At 37.5% G+C, this 20,033-nt stretch overlaps 1 protein-coding gene across 2 annotated transcripts; it reads right to left on the bottom strand.

The window, feature by feature from the left end:
• Positions 1-4,373: 4,373 nt before the first annotated feature.
• On the bottom strand, positions 4,374-19,286 carry pax10 (paired box 10). 2 transcript variants are annotated; one of them, XM_057825516.1, is made up of 8 exons: positions 19,121-19,286; positions 18,070-18,295; positions 17,797-18,003; positions 10,023-10,105; positions 9,785-9,941; positions 7,054-7,130; positions 5,638-5,770; positions 4,374-5,550 (listed from the first exon to the last, which is right to left on the bottom strand). In XM_057825516.1, the coding sequence occupies exons 2-8, from the start codon at positions 18,173-18,175 to the stop codon at positions 5,450-5,452; spliced, it is 864 nt and encodes a 287-aa protein (XP_057681499.1). In that variant the 5' UTR covers positions 18,176-18,295; positions 19,121-19,286; the 3' UTR covers positions 4,374-5,449. The 2 variants fall into 2 exon arrangements, with proteins under 2 accessions (XP_057681499.1, XP_057681500.1); XM_057825517.1 differs by having other exon boundaries at positions 7,054-7,127.
• Between the last annotated feature and the right edge of the window lie 747 nt (positions 19,287-20,033).

The raw sequence follows: 20,033 nt of genomic DNA, 5'->3' as shown, positions 1-20,033 counted from the left end.
AAGTGTGCTCAAACTGTTAGCTCCTTTTAAATCAGGACTAAAAACGGTTTTGTTTATCACAGCATATCCATAACGGTCAATATATTTTAACCTTTAAGCAATTTGCTTTTTATTCATTTTAAGTATAATTTTATTGCCTGTTTCTTTTTTTTGTTTTTTTAATTTCATTTAGATTCTCAACAATAATATACTGTACATTGTACTTACAACAGTGAATGACGATAGTCCATTTCTCGATACATTACTTTTTTAATGGAAAAAACAACAAAAAAGAAATTAAATAAATAATAAATAAATTAAAAAGTACATAAATAAAAAACATACAGCAACTTAAAACATTTGGGAGCACATCTGATATTGTTTTCTTACCCCCCAATAAGTAAGGAGGTACTTTCTCTGTTGAGCATCAATTGAAATCCATTCTAGTTGGTTTCACGTTTGTCCATTTGGACCATATCAAATAAAATGTATCAATCTCTAATTTAAGTTAAAATGACAGCTTCTCCATGATGTAAATTTCATGTACAATATCTATCCATTCCTCAACAGTTGGTGATTTTTTTTAAGCCATTTCCTAGAAATAGATTTCTTTGAGGCTGCTAATAGAATATTCAAGTTTTTTTATCATTGACGTTTCATTGTCTTTGTTATAACTTTCTTTTGAACTAATGTTTTTAATTTTTTAAAATCATTTTATCTCTGATCGTGGTTATTCATGTGATGAAAAGCACTTTGAATTGCTTTGTGTTGAATTATGCTATACAAATAAATTTGAATTGCCTGAGAATTCAACGAGTGCTTGTGGAGAGCTCTTCATTTGCTCTGTCTGAGTTCAGTATGAGATGCATGAACGGAAGTTGTGATAAGAGTAGACTGAGTTCATCGAGAGATCTCTCTGATTTCTCTGCCTGAGATCACAAATAGACACAAAAGTTGAGAAACTCTGAGAATTAATTGAGAGCTCGTTGAGATCTCTTCTGAAACTTAAAAGGAGACTAAATTGAGATTTAGTGCATTTTATTGCTCCAGAGAAAAAACTGAGACACAGGAGAAATAAACCTTAGTCTCAGTTTGGCGTCACACAGATCTCACAGTCGTCTAGGAGAAATAAATGAGATATTATGGAGATCTCTTTTCAGATTTTCTTTTCCTCTGGGTATAGCCCTTTTTACATACACTAAAACACCTTGCCTTTTATGTGAAAGCAATTTTCCGGGTCGACTGACACGGAGATTACGCGGACATTAAACGAGTCATGTCTTAGTATAACTTCCGGGAGGTTCCTGGCGTTAAATTCCCGGGTCAAAGCCAGATGGCTGATGGCGTAAATGTCAAGGCAGGCCGATCGTCACGTCCTCTTTTTTCGTAGTAAGACGAAAAGCGGTAAAAAAACATTGCAATTATCAACATAGCAAGCTGGAAATAGCTAAATTAAACTGAAAACATAGCGAAATTAAATTGCTACTGGATCGTACAGCCGAGGAAGAGTCCATCGTCCATCTTTGGAACTGTGTGGTTTATTTTGTTGCCAATGTAAGGGTCCGCACCTGTGGAAACAAGGTTGTACCTCAAAGCACAAAACAACGGAGGGATGCGTTCAAGGGTTTACTAAATAAAAATAAAAAAACTCAATATCGCGGGAAAGGGGTAATAACACAATGGGTCCGTAACAGTAAGTCGACGGGGATCAACAATACTAACCTATGCGGTAGGCAGAGAGCCGATAAGACAACAAAACAAATACACTCAAATACCAGCACAATTTCGGGGATTTCAAAACAAGAGCGGTAGACAAACAAGCTAGCAAATGCTCGAGACTCGAGAGTACAATGTGCCGAATGGCAACCAGCATTAATATCTCGGCACCCTTCTCTTGGATCGCCTGGGCATAAATTCAGTGTTGATGAGCTTGAATTTGCTGCAGGTGCGACGTCGGGAACCCTCCCACAACCGGCACTTTAACAAAACACGATTTGACCAACATTGTGACAGCCAATGCCGACTAAAAATGACTTAATTGTTGTTATAAAATCGTGCCAACAACTTTTACATTGAATATTTCTGTTGTTCAACTTTCAGTGGACCTAAACATGATACAGTGGTACCTCTACTTACGAAATTAATTGGTTCTGGAAGTAGTTTTGTAAATTGAAAATTTTGTAAGTAGAGATGCGTTTTCCATGTAAGTGCCGTAATCCGTTCCGAGCCCCTCAAATTCAGACACAAATCTTTAATAATGCATAAAAATGAATCTAAAACATATAACAAATACATGTTACAATTAGATTACAGTGATTCCACGCTACTTCGCGCTTCAAACTTCGCGCCCTCAGTCCATCGCGGATTTTGTTTTTTCAATAAAAAAAAAAGAATAAATAAATACCAGAGATGGTTGGAAGTCAAAACTTCATTGCGCCACATGCGTCAATCGTTGTTTAACCTGTTAAACCTTTGCTTTGGCAACTTATTGTGAATAGTGAGCAGCTTGAGCGGATTTAGTGGACTCACTCAATGAAGCATTTAATAAAGACAAGCATTTTTATTATTATTATATTTTATTCTTGTTTAAAATAATTCGGTGGGACAGTAACATGTTTAAAACTGATCATGTGTAAAACTTTTGTTTCGCGGGTTTTCACTTATCCCGGCGGGTTCGGGTCTCCAATAACCGCGAAAAACGAGGGATCACTGTGTTCTGATTCTTCTTCCTGCCTTCGACGGGGGTGAACGTGTTTCTTCCCCTCTCTTGCTTGCTGCTTCTTCATCAGTCTAGTCTGTCTGCTTTTTTTGTATTTCCTCTGTGGCTCAACTGTGCTGGTCTCTCATACGAAAATGGATCTGTTTTGTTGGTCTCTCAGCGCAATTGACAAGATTTTTCCAACAAGACACGGTGCAACAAAAGAGTCGTCTTGCCCAGATGGTACCTTCGCCGCTGGATATGTGAGAGATTCATGGGATCACTGGAAGCCAGCATGTCTTCCTGTGTCTTATCAATGAAAGATATCAAGGATATTTGGCTGTTTCGCGTGACAGTCGTGGGGTTCCTTCTGCTTGGCTTAGGAGGTGCCCTGCTTTATCGGAAAGTTTCCAAGACGGCAGCTTTCAAGGAAATCAAAAATTGACCACAGATCAAACGGTGCGATTCAAGGCATTGGAAGACCATGTCGAGGCTCGGATTGAGAACTGACTCCGTGGACTCACGGTTCGGTCCGAGGAAGGATGAGAAAAGTGGATGCTACCTTGCGCCAGGCGACGGAACTGTCGGAGCAGGTGACTGAACTGTCGAGGCAGACCGCGACTATTGGCAATGACTGGAGGGACCTGAGGTCTCACGTACGCCATGAGGAGTGCAAATTTGACTTAAGACCAACCGTATTTGGACATTAAATTACTTATTTGGCTTAGTTCGAAGATAATTTTCCTTTCCCTTTCCCGAACACCCTTACCCCACCACTCCCTCCGCCTGGAGAGAGCCGCGCAGATGGCCCTATCTCTTGCCCTTGATCTCTTCCCAATGCCGGTCGCAGGGCCCTGCGATTCTTATTTTGTCTACAGACAGGTACAAAAACTGATACACTTGTGCATACACACACTCACACACAACCCCCCCTCCAGTCCGCAACCGCCTTTTTCTTACTATCACTGACCCCCCCCCCTTCCTCCAGCCATGACTGGTAGTTCTTTTTTTTTCGTACAAAAATCCCTGCACGTGACTTGTGCATCCTGTCATATCCCTGCTATGTTTTGTCATCTATGTGTGTCTACTTGCAACTTGCTCTGTAATTACTGAAGAAGAGAGAAGTTGGCGGCGCGGAACGTCTGCAGTGGCCCGATGCTCACTCATCAAACGGAATTTTGTTGTCATCTGTTGTTATCTTGTGAGAGCTGGTGTCAATGACAAATAAATCTTTGAATCTGAATCTGCACAATACACAAGTTGTGCATAATGTAAAACACCATGAATGGAGTAAAAAATAAAAGGTATTAGACTCATGTAAAGCTGTCGGAACACTTGGGGACAGGTGAAGATGACGCTGGGATACCCACATACACATACAGTAGAGGTCCCTCTTAGCCAATTGGATGCCGGGAATGCTCGGCAATAGCCAATGGCAGAGCAGCTATAAGTATGTTACATTCAGTAAACTCTGGAAGCCGCGAGTACCAGCCATACAGTATTTTTGTCTTTCGTATCCTGAAACTTCTTTCGTAACAAGAGGCAATATTTTCCAGTTGAGGTGTGTTATAACCTGAAAATTCTGCATGTAGAGACGTTCATAAGTAGAAGTACCACTGTAGTAAAAAAATCAAAACCAGTCTTGGCCTCTAAACCAAATTAAAAATGTAAACAAATGAAAAGGACTCACTTTAGTACAGATGACGCACAGTTTTATTTTCATTAAAGGGATCCAAGGTCTTCACAAAAAGGGTTGACTCTTGGCAGCTAAACGGTACTAGCACAACACACACAGCAACAGAAACTACACCGAGGACCTGTGAAGTGAAAATACAAATAAATAGGATTGCAAAGACGACGGCGGTAGAGCTTGCACTGAGTTGCATCCACAAAACCATCAGTCACAGGAAAGTGAGCATAGTTATTTGCCGTATAATCATTTCCCCATCTAGTTGATTGTCTCACAGGTACGTTTGGTCATGCACAGTTTATAATGTTGCCATTGCAGTGACGCAGTATCATTTCACAGTATTTCCTCTCTGCTCTGCTTTGATTGTCAGCCTAGAGTGCATGCAGGCAGCCTTGATTGTCAGTAGCTCATATCAGCTTCACTCGTGATAAAGGATAAAAAAAAAGAAAAAAAAAAAGAAAATTCATTAACCTGATTTGTTTTTTGTTTTTTTGATATAGAAATCCCTGTGACTTTTTACATTTGTATGTTGAGCCATATAGTTCATTTTGGATGAAGGAATTAGCAATTTTCAGTCCACAAAATGCTACATTCTTCCCTCCGGTAACATCTGACAGCACGTCATCATACATGGATGTATGTACAAAAATACAAAGCAAAATGTCGGGATGCAACCATATTTTTTTTCTTTTCCTAATGTTTTTCAATGGACCTGAAGCCAGTAGACAAATCTGCATGTTGTTGTTACCTCTGAGCAGCTCATGGAACAAGTATTGGACTTAACAATACACTACAGACATTTGTTGGCATTTTACTTGTGTTGTTTCATCAAGTAGTCCGCACCCTGTCTCCAATTTAATCCTAAACTGGTTCTAATCCTACTGCCGGGCAAATAGCAGTAGAGTACTGTCAAGTGTAACCAAAGCTGCTCTTGGATACATGTGTAAACATTTGATGCATATCGGGGTCTTCATCTTATTTTGGACCCAATAAAGCTCAGTCCTGCTTTATCCCTTATTGTTTTCACAACCCGTTTCGCTTCTTTTATCATCTGTTCATCATATGTTAGGTTGGTTTGTCGTTCACTGTAATCTGGCCCAATACTGGCCCAGGTTCTGGCTCATGCCCTGTGGCTCAGTTCCTGGAACCTGCACCGGCACAGAAACGCCAGGTGATATGAGGCCTGGAGAGAGGAAGAAGAGATGAGTGCCTATGTTGGTGGAAATAGAGTGGCTCAAAAATGGAATTTTAATATATTAGAAGCACTCACCTGTGTTGGAGTTGGCCGAGGGCGCAGCCTGCAGGTGAGGGGAGGAGTATGCTGATGTGTCAAAGCTGCGTGGGGCAGATGGAGATGGGGGCAACATGCAAGAGTACGTGGAGGCTGACTGCGGAGGGATGGACTGAGAAGTAGGAGGAGAGATAGAGCAAGTAAGTTTCAGTACGGATGGAAAAAAAAAAAATCAATGTTAACCAATAAGCTGCCTTGACACCAAAAGAGGTCCAATCCATGCAAACCTTCTCAGTTCAAATGGAATGGACTTTTATGACCGTCAATGGCAGGGAAAGACTTGGTTCGAGTGATTTCCAGCTAATAATGCGTAGACTTCAAAAACTACATGATATTGCTTTTGATCCTGAAAATATAGGTGATTATCTATGCATTTGGTGATTTTTGTGCATTTAGTGTAAAATTAGAGAATTTTGTTATACTTAAAAAAACAATGAATCGGAATTTTATTCGGAAACGACTTTGAATTTTTTTATGCCGCTGCTCATGAAGACTTACATATGCCTATAGGTAGGTGCCTGTTTTGGTTTGAGGTCAGTAGCAGCTTTTGTTTTGAAAATATTTGAATTTTTAAGTTTTTTTTTTCAATACGCCCCTTATGAATCGGCCCCACGCCCCTTGTCCCGTCAATATATTATGAAGTCTATGAATAATGTTATTTTCTACATGTAACTGTAAGTCTTACATGTTACAATGAAACCGTTTATTCAATTAGTATGTCAATTTGTGGGTAAATTGAGAAAAGATCATTATTTTGTTATAAAAATTATATATACTTTTTGTGATCTTTTTTATTGATTTATTTTTTGATAGTTTTGATTAGCGGTGTACAATGACACTTTTTAATCGTGTTGCATGCCTTGCTGTAAAACCTGGGGCTTGATAGACGTAGTGACACAATTCTACCTGCTAGAGGGTGCTCGTGTTGCGTTATACGATATCTGAATTTAAATTTACGTACACTATTTATATGATATCTAACATTAGCCACTATTCTTTTCCTTTAAAAATACATTTACGTTTTGATAAGGAATTACTGTTTGTATTGATTTATTTTAAAGTTTAACATTGTGGCTGTAGCAAAACAAAACAGTACAGTTAATGCATATTTCTTTGCAGTATTCCCTTGCTCGTAATTCTCACAATCAGTTATGTAATGGTATAACAAAATAGTGTACAGCCCCCCACATACAAGTATGTACAATTATTAAGAAGTTGTTAGTTTAACATCTATGATATGGTGCTAAACCTTTGTAAATGCAGATTATACATACAGTATCACCACTACCAAATTGACTGTAGGGCATGTTGGATGGTGACGAGGTAGGGCGCAAGTGTGGTTTAAGTACAGTATGTCGTGCTTTGCAAAGTACTTAGGTAGGAAAACGAACTAACCTGGACTCCAGACGAGAAGACTGACAACGAGCTGTAGCTGGGCAGCGACGACTCAGCTTGACTCAACATGGAGCCTGCTGGGAAGGAGAAGACATCGTAAACATCAACACTCACTCACTCACTCACTCACTCACTCACTCACTCACTCACTCACTCACTCACTCACTCACTCACTCACTCACTCACTCACTCACTCACTCACTCACTCACTCACTCACTCACTCACTCACTCAAAATGGACTTTGGAAATGGTAAAACAATAGAACTTTTGTGCTAAAGGGCTAGAGATCAACCAGTTCATCTTTAAAAGGGGTTTTAAATAATGTTATGTGTGTAAGTATTAGGACTGCAGCTATCGATTATTTTAGTACTTGATTAATTGATTAACTAGTTAGTTCGAATAATCGAGTAATGGGATAAGGAATATAGAAAATTATAATACCCTAGCTGAGCCACAAATGGTATAAAAGGATAAATAAATAAGGATCTAAGTACAACAACAACAATCGGCTAACTTACATAGCAAAAGTCTACTAGCTTAAATGTTTTTTTTTATTTTTTATTATTTTATACAAAGCTCTTAAAAAATGGTTCAAACACATATTCCCACAAAAACAGCTAAATATACCAATAAACTAAATTACGAATGCATTAAAAAGACACCAGCTCAAACAAAAACTTAGCTTATGTTGGTCTTAACGGGGAGCAGATGGTTTCAGCCATGTGAAATGAGTTATGTAATATTCACTGTCGCCACTAGAGGGCAGTGTATCCACCCATATCAACAGAACTAAATGAAAACACTTTCACAACAAACCATGACAACACCACTTTAATTAAACGAAGCAGCAAAATTTGATTCGAATCTTTTTTCTAATCGAATTACCGTAATTTCTGGACTATAAGGCGCACCTTACTATAAGCCGCCACCCACCAAATTTGACACGAAAACAGCATTTGTTCATAGATAAGCTGCACTGGACAATGAGCCGCAGCTGTCCTCACGGTATTATTGGATATTTACACCAAAATATATTAACCGGTAACACTTTATTTGACAGCGGCATCATAAGACTGTCATAAGACCAAATGAGCCACCATAAAGCTTTGAACCAATTGGCTGCAAAGCTTCATTGCTTCAAGAAGCTTCATTTGGCCATCACTGCTCCTTTTGGGGAGACAGTCAACCTCTGCTACCACCTGCTGTCAACACTGTTGTCGTCCAACGTGCCTCCTAGCATGCATTGTAGCGCTACAAATATTAAATAATAATCCAAATTCATGTTCTGTGCTAATTATTTATTCGGTTACTCTTCCAGTTGATTCGTAAATTGCTAGCTCTGGTATTTGGTAAAACTTTATTTGACAGTGGCACCATAAAACTGTCATAAGACCATCATAATTATGACATGACACTGCCATGAGCATTAATGACATCATGACAGATGTCATTTTGTGTCATCCGGCAAACTATCTCACTTTTGAATAGATGCAAAAGATCCGAGCTGGACATATATGGAGTGTTGGTGACATAATTTGCCAGATGAGACTTAATGACATCTGTCATAAGTAGGGCTGTCAAACGATTAAAATTTTTAATCGAGTTAATTACAGCTTAAAAATTAATTAATCGTAATTAATTGCAATTATTCGCAATTCAAACCATCTATAAAATATGCCATATTTTTCTGTAAATTATTGTTGGAATGGAAAGATAAGACACAAGATGGATATATACATTCAACATACATCAATAATAAGGACTGTATTTGTTTATTATAACAATAAATCAACAAGATGGCATTAACATTAACATTCTGTTAAGGCGATCCATGGATAGAAAGACTTGTAGTTCTTAAAAGAAAAATGTTAGTACAAGTTATAAAAATTTTATATTAAAACCCCTCTTAATGTTTTCGTTTTAATAAAATTTGTAAAATTTTCAATCAAAAAATAAACTAGTAGCCCGCCATTGTTGATGTCAATAATTACTGACACAATGCTCATGGTTGCTGAAGCCTATAAAATCAGTCGCACCCATGCGCCAGCAGAGGGCAGCAAAACTCCATAAAACACTGTTAACAAGTAAGCGTTTCACTGTACCGTCATTTAAATCTGTCTGAGCGGGGCATCTGCGTTAATTGCTTCAAATATCTTAACGTGATTAATTAAAAAAATTAATGAATGCCCGTTAACGCGATAATTTTGACAGCCCTAGTCATAAGCATTCATTAACGGCCATGATAGTGTCATAATCATGTCATAATTATGACGGTATTATGGCAGTCTTATGACGCCGTTGTCAAAGTGTTACCTATTAACCCAAATAAATCAACAGATAAGCTGCACGGGACTATAAACCGCACGATTCAAAATGAGGGGAATAAGTAGCGGCTTATAGTCCGAAAATTACGGCACTCGAGTTAATCGATTGATCGTTGCAGCACTAGTGTGTATGCAATTTCTATGTAATGAAATTGAGATGCGATTTTTTTTTTTCTTACAATAAATTTTTTCAAATTCCAAAAATCATTCTGCAAAGAAAAATTTTCACGCAAGAATACACAGAATTGTAGTTTTTAAGTGTTTTTTTTTGTTTGTTTGTTTGTTAATTGGATTCCACCACGTCAATATAATCTCCCTTCAATGCCATACAAGACTCGCCCCATCACATATACGCACACTGTGAAACATCAGCTTTTCAGATTCATGTAAAGACACTTCATCTTACCCGAACTGCTGCCGTGCTGTTGATGGTAGACAGATGTGTTAAAGGAAGTGGTCAGAGGGGCTTGGCTCTGCGAACAGGAAGACACCCCCCCTGACCTCCTTTGGTTACGCAGCTTCTCCTCTCGTCTCCATTTAGCTCTTCGGTTGGAGAACCACACCTTGTCCGAGCACAAGATTATATTCATGACAATGATGATGACAAAGCAGCGTCGGAAACTATAAAGTTCCGATCAGCTCACCTGTATCCTGGCTTCAGGTAAATCAATTTTATTGGCCAGTCTTTCCCTCGCAAAGACGTCTGGGTAATGTGTTCGTTCAAACTCTGCGAAGGAAATAAACTGGTCACAGGGGGATTCGGGAAAAGCATCTGGCGCTTCAAAACGAAATAAATTTGTGATGAAATTATAATCACTCAGCGTTCATCCGCACTGCATCTTTTTCAATTCCCTGCGTCATGTCTGTGTTGACTAATTCAACTTTCCGTGGGAAACACAAATCAAGGAGGCTGAGAGATGTATCCTTACAACCATTTTTGAAATATTTATCTGTTGCACTTTATATGAATTATTGATGGTGATGGAATACGCCGAAAGTTCAAATGAAAGGATTCAAGTTGAGAAGCTGCCTAAGCATTTTTATTTTAAAGTAGGCCGACTTGGAACTCCCTACAGGTTTGTGTTTCGTCGTCAACATTTATTTACCAAAGTCAGGCTTGAGAATATCAGCAGAGTTATGCTGCCAATAGTACATATTTCCACTCATATTGGCAACTGAAACATGATCATCTGCTGTTAGTCCTCCAATATCTAATGGGTTGGACATCTGTTGCCGTCAATAGCAGTCAATGACTTAGAAATAGATACATTGGTGCCTTGAGATATAAGTTTAATTCATTCTGCAATCACACTCCCAACTCAAAAACCTATTATTTGAAGCAGTATTGAAAGCATTCATTAAAAATGTACCTGAATGAACTTCAATAGAATGTAAAGAAATAAACAGTGTTTGCCAAATTATTTGTTAGAGTTCAATAGGGATGGTGCTACTCCTCTTGTTGTGTGCACTTCAGCCATCTGGGGGCAGTATATTATTGAAAGAAGAAGTTAGCAGTGAGTCGGTAACGTTACAGTTAGCGTTACATGTACTCTGTTACATTTACTTGAGTAACTTTTTGAGAAAATGTACCTCTAAGAGTAATTTTACAAAGCCACATTTTTTAATTTTACTTGAGTAGATCTGTGATTAAAAAACAAACAAAACAAAAAAAAAAAAACGCTACTCTTACTCCGCTACTTCGGGCTACACAAGAGTCGTTACATTTTTCCTCTTTATTCTACATGTTGGATTTATTCATCTATTTTTGCCAGCAATGCCAAGAGTCACTCTACTAATTGCACCTATGAGATGTCGCAACAATAATCACATGACTCCATTAAGCCAATCACACCCAAGCTTGCCGTTCTATGATCACGCCAGCCTGCTCAATCACGTGGCGTCTTTGAAGCACCATAAAAAATGAAGTATTTGACATAGAGCGCTGCCCTCAACATGACTCGAAAGTGCAGATTTAAACCTCTCTTCCAGGTTTTATTTGGCACAAATTGACAACGGAAAACCGGAGATATGATCCTTTTAATTTCATAACAGTAACTATAAAGGCACTATTCACTACTCAAACTATGAAATATTTCCTCCACTAGAGGGCACTCAAGCTCTATGGAAGAGTTATGCTTCATTTCTGTGTCTTTTTTATTTCTCTCGCCAGAATTCAATGATTTTTTTTTTTCTTTTTTTTTAAATTTCTTTGGCTTATCATTCTTTGGGTTATGTAATAGGTTGTTTACAGTATCATTATGACAACAGTTCATATAGATAAGTATTTGCTGAGAGAAAAAAATACGATTGTTGAAAAAAATAATCAAACATTGTAAGCAGTCACTCACAATGGTACACATTACTTGAGTATTCTTTTTACTGGATACTTTTTTATTTGTACTTGAGTACATTTTTTTGATGACTACTTTTACTAATATACAGGGTGATTCAAAAAGAATGTGCCAAAATCATCGGTCATTTGCGGTCATTTGATACAGGAATTTTCCTTGTTTAACTGGGTGTCAATTTCAGTTTGTCGGAAAATCACTCGTTTATTTACGCTTAAAATGGCGACTCCTCAGCAGAAGGCGTTTTGTGTGCTTTGTGCTTGAGTTTGCGAAAACAAATGCCATTTTCAAGGTGTAACATGCTCTCAGTTTTTGCCACTGGTGGTGGTCACATCGAGCACTTGTAAAGCATAAAAATAAAAACTTGAAGTTATATACAATACTTGTATCCAGCTAGTTATTGTTGTTGTTGTTTTTTTTTTAATTCTATTTTTTTTCATTTTTTAAATATACTGCAATGGTTTTGGCACATTCTTATTGAATCCCCCTGTATAATATAATATAATATAATATAATATAATATAATATAATATAATATAATATAATATTATTTTTGATTTTATATATTAAGTAACGCTACTCTTACTTGAGTAAAATTTTCGGCTACTCTACCCACTTCTGACCACTGTACAGTACAATTCAATAACAAGCGATAATGTTTTTTTAAAAAATCTTTTTAATAGAAATATAAGTGTTACTAACAAATCAATCATTCGCTGCTAAACTAAAATCTCTTATTTGGATAATGGATAATGGATTGGACGCCTATCACTGTCATAGGCAGGCAATGAGTTAAACTATGATGACGATGATGATGAAGCTTTTTTATTTCGAGCATGCACAAGAAACAGAAATACATTATAATTCAACTACCGTATTTTTCGGACTATAAGTCGGAGTTTTTTTCATAGTTTGGCTGGGGGTGCGACTTATACTCTGGAGCGACTTATGTGTGAAATTATTAACATATTATTACATCATTTCACATGTTATTTTGGTGTTTTGGAGTGACACTGATGGTTTGGTAAACTTGTTAGCATGTTCTTTATGCTATAGTTATCTGAATAATTCCTAACAGGTACAGTATGTTACGTTAGCATACCGGCCACATTCTCATTTTGTTGTTATCATACTGTACACTTACTCAGCATGTTGTTCTCTATTGTATTTTGATTTTAAATTGCCTTTCAAGATGACATATCTGTTCTATGTGTTGGATTTTATTAAGTAAATTTTCCCCAAAAAATACGACTTATACTCCAGTGCGACTTATATATGTTTTTTTTCCTCTTCGTTGGGCATTTTATGGCTGGTGCGACTTATACTGAGGTGCAAATTATAGTCTGAAAAATACGTTAATTATTTGTACTCAAAAGGGAGTGGGAAAAAGAAAAAACTTATTTATCCCACCACTGATCACATTGTCCAACATCTTTACTTCGTGAGATACTACTGTCCAAACAATGAAAGAGAAGAAAACAAGAAAAACAGACAAAAACAACTAAACTAATAGACAACCAACTAAGGTTGGCTCATTAATAATAATTCAATATATACACCAATTTAAATTGAATTGGGACGATGAATAAAAGTATATATCATAGTGCTTATAGATGATATCGAAAAAGAGAAGATGAGCTCACGCCGTCAATGGCAGTGAATGTCGACAGTGAGAAAAGTGCTATACACATTTGATATTCTTATTTTTATTAATACAATTGTTAGTGATGGTAGTTTTTGCCAAACTAAGCTAACATGTATTCATAGAGAAACATTTAGGCTTTCTAAGAACACCATTTCTAGTAATTTACTGTCTTTGGAGTAATATTGCGGCCTAACAAAGAGCAAAATAAAATAAAATAAAAATCATTGTTAATTAAATGCAAGAGAAAAAAAAAAAACCTTGTCTTAGGTCAGTTCCCTTTAAAAATTTAGTTATTAATGTTAATGTTCCACAAACTAGATAATTCATAAGGTTGCACTCAATATGAATGGACTGTTTTTATTAAGTCAGAATTGTTGACTGAATACGATACTTTTTGTGTCACCACCAAAACAGCATACGCTTAGTTCATAAAAATTAGGTCAAGAGTACTTGACTGCTCCCCATTAATAGATTGAACATTTAACACGTGCTGAACAGGTCCCATATTGCACAGGATAGCAACACGGACCTGATGAATTAAACCTGTCTGGCAAATTGCTCTAATTGGCTCGGTTATAATTGGCGTCTGCGTCAACACATGATTGTTATTGTGCCTTGGCCGTGCACCGAGGTCAGTGTACCTCATTAATGTCATTTGCACGGAGTGACCACAGTGATACACTTCCACTCGGCTGAGCAGTGGACATCGTGTCCTTATTTCGCTCAAGGGGCCGCTGCAGCCATATCCAGTCAAGGGTGGCGTTCTGATGCCTCTGTGCGTGTGTGCTTATCTTACTGCATAATGCATGCACAGTAATGATGCATTATCAAAACTCCACTGTTTATGCAGCCGGCGGCTCTTTTTGGGGTTATAGCTGTGGTCTTAATTTGATTTTATCATCCGAGTTGAGCAATCAGGGCTCATTGCGGTAAAATTAGGAAAAACACACTTACATTTTTAAATACACCTGTCCACCCTAATGAAACACAAGTGTGTTATTCTGCCTTAAAGGTGATAATCATGTTCACTTTTGTCTAAGAGTACTCCAGTGGAAACTATAACTGCCAACATTAACTCACTGCCATTGACGGGGATAGACGTCCAATTCGTGTCATCAAAAAAATTACGTCCATCCTTATTAATGGCAGCCAACGAGTTAACATACTGTTGAATTAACACCTCAATACATATACTGTATACAGTGATCCCTCGCTACTTTGCGCTTTAAACTTAGTCCATCGCGAATTTTTTTTCAATCAAAAATTGCCTAGTTTCAGTCTCCCTCCCTCTCTTTCTCTGCTCTTTGTTCGTCAGCCCGTGCACTGGAGTTGCTTTATAAAGTTAACGATGTTGAAAAATGTTTGGGTTTGATCTAGTCACAAATGCTCGTAAGCCAAAGCTTCAATGCGCCGCATGCGTCAATCATCGTTTAACTTGTTAAACAGTAGGTGTGACAATTTGTTTGTAAGTGAGCAGCTTGAGAGGATTTGAGTGGACTCACTCAATGAAGCATTTAATAAAGCCAAGCATGTTTCTACTACTATATTCATGTTTAAGCATGAAAGAGCATAATTAAAGACGCCATGATTTCAACGAGATATTATTGTGTACTTACCTTGTTTCGATCCAAAAACTCCATGTAGCATGTATCACCGAGTGTCAAGACACAGCTGTGAATGGCCACAGCTGGATTTTGGGTGGATTTTAATGGTGAAACATAGACACCAAGGATTGGTCGAGATTTTCTTTTTCATATATTTACCCTTTGAAAGTTTTTTTTCTTTGTTTGGATTGATTATTTATCATCATATCGGGGAAGATGCAATTTAACAAAACAAAACAAAAAAAATACAATTAAGCGATAGTTATGAGGTAGATATGCATGATTTATTTACAAACACCAATTTTTTCATTGTGACATAATTTGCTTAAAAGTTTAAAATATGCGAGTGAATAATTTCTTTAATTCTTTTTTTTTTTTTTTAACTAAATATTAGATATCAATTAATGATTCTAAGCTAAAAACGACAGACATTTTGAAAAATAATAATAATTTTTACCTTCTTTTTATGACTGGGTTGATACAAAACGGGTTGGGCGACGTCTGTAAACGAGAGTCTCCAGGGTAAAGCGGACAAATTAAAAATAGTTCGGGGGCTTAATGCACTATGAATCTGCTATGGCAGCATATAGACATATTGTGCTATCAAACACAACCGTTCTTTTGGCTTAAAATACAGCAGTTTATTTTAACTGTCTATATATTTCAATCTATTTGCTTTCTATTCCTTTTGCTTGTCTCGTGCTTATCTCCATTGCTGATTTCAATTATTAGTATTTGTTTTATTTTTATTTATTAATTTTTTTTTTTATTCTATTCGTGATTCTTAGTCTTTTTATTTTAATTTTTTTACATGGTAATGTGCACTTTGAGATTTGTTTTACAAATGTAAAGTGCGTTATAAATAAAATGTATTATCATTATTATTATTAAATGCAATTTTTTAATGTATAATTTTATTTCCTATTTCATTTGTCTTTGTTTTTATGTTTTATTGATTTTAATGTGATTTTTTTATGATCTTTGTGTGATGTAAGGCACTTTGAATTGCCTTGTGTTGAATTGTGCTATATAAATAAATTTGCCTTGCCTTGCCTTGCCTTAATGAGGGGTGCAAGAGCAGAAACTGCTTTTTCAGTCTTGTCTGTGTTTTCCGCCATATACATATATTTTTTTTATTAAACTTTGGGGGGGGAAAGTGAAAAAAGATGTCTTATATGTATCTCTTTCTATGCTAAATCTGAATAAATACATTTAACACACACGCAAAAAAAATACATTAAAAAAATGTTTGCGCTACTTCACGTTTTTTCAACTTATCGCGGCAGGTTCTGGCTCCCATTAACTGCGAAAAACGAGGGATCACTGTATATAATTCAGTACATACAGAGGACACCACCCTGAAAAGCACAAAACACCTTTACATTCTTTAACACAGATTCTTTCAATGTTATTGAGCACTCAACATTTGACTGTTTTCATTATGAGTGAGTAATTTACATTTTTATAGCCAAATTTCAGGCAGCTTAATGAGCAGCCAGAAATAAACTAAGAAACTTATTTGACATACTGCTCAGAAGAATTAATGTTTTTTTTTGTTGTTGTTGTTTTTCATGTACAGTATGAAAAAAATTGAAATTAATTAACAATACTCACTACTATAGAAACAATTTTGGTGATTAGCAATGTTTTGAATTAGGAAGCTGCAACATCAAGCTTGCATTGGGCGGGGTTCTAATTCATAGATACTGTATGCGGAGTACCAGTCTTTTCACAAACAAATGTTCCACTTTCATCAATTTCAAAGTAAAACTTCGTGTGATGTAAAGCACTTTGAATTGCCTTGTGTTGAATTGTGCTATATAAATAAATTTGCCTTGCCTTGCCTTAAAGAGGGGTGCAAGAGCAGAAACGGATTTTTCAGTCTTGTCTATGTTTTCCGCTATAAACATATTTTTGTAATTAAACTTTGGGGGGGAAAAAGTGAAAAAAGATGTCTTATATGTATCTCTTTCTATGATAAATCTGAATAAATACATTTAACACACACACGCAAAAAAAAAAAAAAAATTTTTTTTGCGCTACTTCGCGTTTTTTCAACTTATCGCGGCGGGTTCTGGTTCCCATTAACCGCGAAAAACAAGGGATCACTGTATATAATTCAGTACAACAGAGGACACCACCCTGAAAAGCACAAAACACCTTTACATTCTTTAACACAGATTGAGCACTCAACATTTGATTGTTTTCATTCTGAGTGAGTAATTTACATTTTTATAGCCAAATTTCAGGCGACTTAATGTACAGCCAGAAATAAACTAAGAAACTTATTTGACACACTGCTCAGAAAAATTAATGTTTTTTTTGTTGTTGTTATTTTTCATGTACAGTATAAAAAAATTGACATTAATCAACAATATTAACTGCTATAGAAACAATTTTGGTGATTAGCTATGTTTTGAATTAGGAAGCTGCAACATCAAGCTTGCATTGGGTAGTGTATATATATATATAATATAGATATACGGAGTACCAGTCTTTTTACAAACAATGGTTCCACTTTCATCAATTTTAAAGTAAAAAGATATGGCTAGTTGTTTACATGTAGTAACAACATTGTATTTAGCTAAAGAAAAACAACTTGACCTGATAGAGAAAAACAGATTTTGGATTCTGCGCCCAAAAATGAGTTAAAAGACCTAAAATAATATACCTATTTAAAATGTTATTGTATCTCATAAAATGTCTGTAACTGTACAAACCCTGCCTTTGCCCTCAACCAACCCAATAGTCAGTCATCACTATCTGGCGTGTCGTGATTGGCTGTAAAGCATGACGCCGTTGGATTGCGTGCGGCCCTGACCTTTCTCCAACGCCTCGATCTGCTCCTGCGTGAAGCTGGTACGGTTCCTCTGCAGCTTCCTCTTGAGCTGCAGCCTCAGCTGAGACTCCTCGCCCTCGTCTCTATCCACGGGCACGCCTCGGCCCGTGCCTCCTCCTCCTCCGCCTCCCCCGACGACCGCTTCTCCTCCCATGCCGCCTTCCGTGTCCAGCAGGCATCCCTCGGAAACTGAGGTGACAAAATGCGGTGATGAGAATTCACTCGCAGCTCAAATGTGTGGTTTTTAACTCTCACCTGTGCTGTGTTGAGTCTGTACTCCAGTGGGGTCATGGTACCAGTTGTTAGGCCCGCTCCAGTTAGAGCCACTCTGCAGGTTGAGCATGGTTAACTTCTCATACATACTACAAGTGTCCCAACCACCATGAAGACCAAGGCGGCAGTCCTGCTGTGTGCGTGCTCGCCCCTGTTTACTGTCACTTTGGGCTCCTCGCGCCGTCCTTCGATCCTCCAACTCTTCCTCCTGGGGGAAGGAGGAGGAGGAAAAGAAGGAGGGGGTTCATATCGCATGAGTTCACACATGGCCGGCATTGTGGCGAATTAGCCTCATGATGACAGACAGAAATGGAGTTAGTTACATGCTGGCTGTCGTGGTGTGTGTGTGTTATACATTGGAATGCTGGTATACCTTTGGGAGCGGAGGTACATTAGAAGCCACTCTGCGAACCGCGACATTTATTATGCTACCCGCTTTTAGCTTTGCTGATAACACTGCATGTACGCGCACACACATGTAAGCATAGAAAGACGCTGAATTCCGACCAAAGTTTTCCTATTAACAATGACATTAACAACTTTGTAATCCCTAATTGGTAAATGCCATAATTTGATTAAACCTTTGGACGTAAAACACAAAGTCTACACTTCACTCACATCTTCCAAATCCAGTATACTAGTGTAAAGAAACTCAATAATAAAATCCGTCATTGTCGGAGTACTTTTAAACCGAAGGGTGTCCTAATTTAAGACACTAAAGGCTTTCTTTGTTTTTCTTTGCCATTGTTGCAAGAAATAAAAATGACCTTTCACTACACAAACCGATAGAAAAAATTGCGACAGGTCACCTATCCCCGACAGTGACCTCTTAGAAAACCAACATTTCATTCTCCACAAATCGCGACAATAACTCGTTAGCAGACATTGATGGCGATGGACATCAAATCATTTCTGATATAAACGATCACTGCCAGCCCTCCCAGTTCAAATGGAATAGACATCAACTGTCGTCAATAACACAGAAAGAGTTAACAAATCAATTTGGAGAAAAAAAGTAAAGTTTTCCACTTACAGAGCGTCAAGGTGTGTTGACGCCGGGGGTCCCGTGTACCTCGATCCCCCCCTTGTTCTCCAGCTTTGTTGACAATACTGTGTGCGTAAAGGCGACTATGAAGGAAAGAGATGGAGGGAGTTAGACAGGGCGAGGGAGGGAAAGAGGTGGTGTGTGGGAAGGGGGTGGGGGGGTGCGCTCTGGAGAGAAATGCGTCTGCGGGCGCTCTTGTCCTCGGAGCGATGGCGAGAGAGAGAGAAAGCGAGAGAGAGAGAGAGAGAGAAGAAGGGAGGTAGAGGGCCACCGAGGGGTGACAAAGTGAGTCAACATCAGTGTCAAGTTTGAACTTAATGCCAGGGAGAGGAGGAGGGGACGCGCACACATACAGAGTCCAGCATGAGGCGCACATAATGGAGAGATAGCGGCGATGATGAAAACATGAAGGAATCTCATTTTAAACATAAAAAGGCATGTCAATTTCAACTCAGGTGACGACATTATTTGTGTGACATCAATGTCTTCACCTGTTTTGGAGCCACAACGTAGTAACACTTATCATACACTGATAGAATAACGTGAAAGCAGAAATTACAAACTAATAAAGAACTGTGAAATAAACGGATGGTTACATTCAAGTCAGATTTAAAAATATATTTTTGTGTCAAGTAAATTTTAATTCGATTGTATATATATTTCACAATAATGTATAAAAGAGTAGCAGATTAATTAAATAATTAACATATAGGACAGGACAAACAGGTTAATTTAAATGTATATTGTGATCTTTTTCACTATGTGGTTAGGGTGTTTTAGCATTAGATTTAGTATGATAAAAATGTAGTTTTGCTAAAAATATTTGTAATGAGAAAAAAAGGTGTCTTGTGTAATAGCTTGTAATTAATTTGTAATTTGTAAGTATAACTGTGCAAGCATT

This window comes from Corythoichthys intestinalis, chromosome 21 (assembly GCF_030265065.1).
Source record: "Corythoichthys intestinalis isolate RoL2023-P3 chromosome 21, ASM3026506v1, whole genome shotgun sequence".
In the NCBI taxonomy this organism is placed as follows: Eukaryota; Metazoa; Chordata; class Actinopteri; order Syngnathiformes; family Syngnathidae; genus Corythoichthys; species Corythoichthys intestinalis.
Note: the sequence above shows the minus strand (reverse complement) of the source record. Positions and strands in the feature narration are given on the sequence as shown.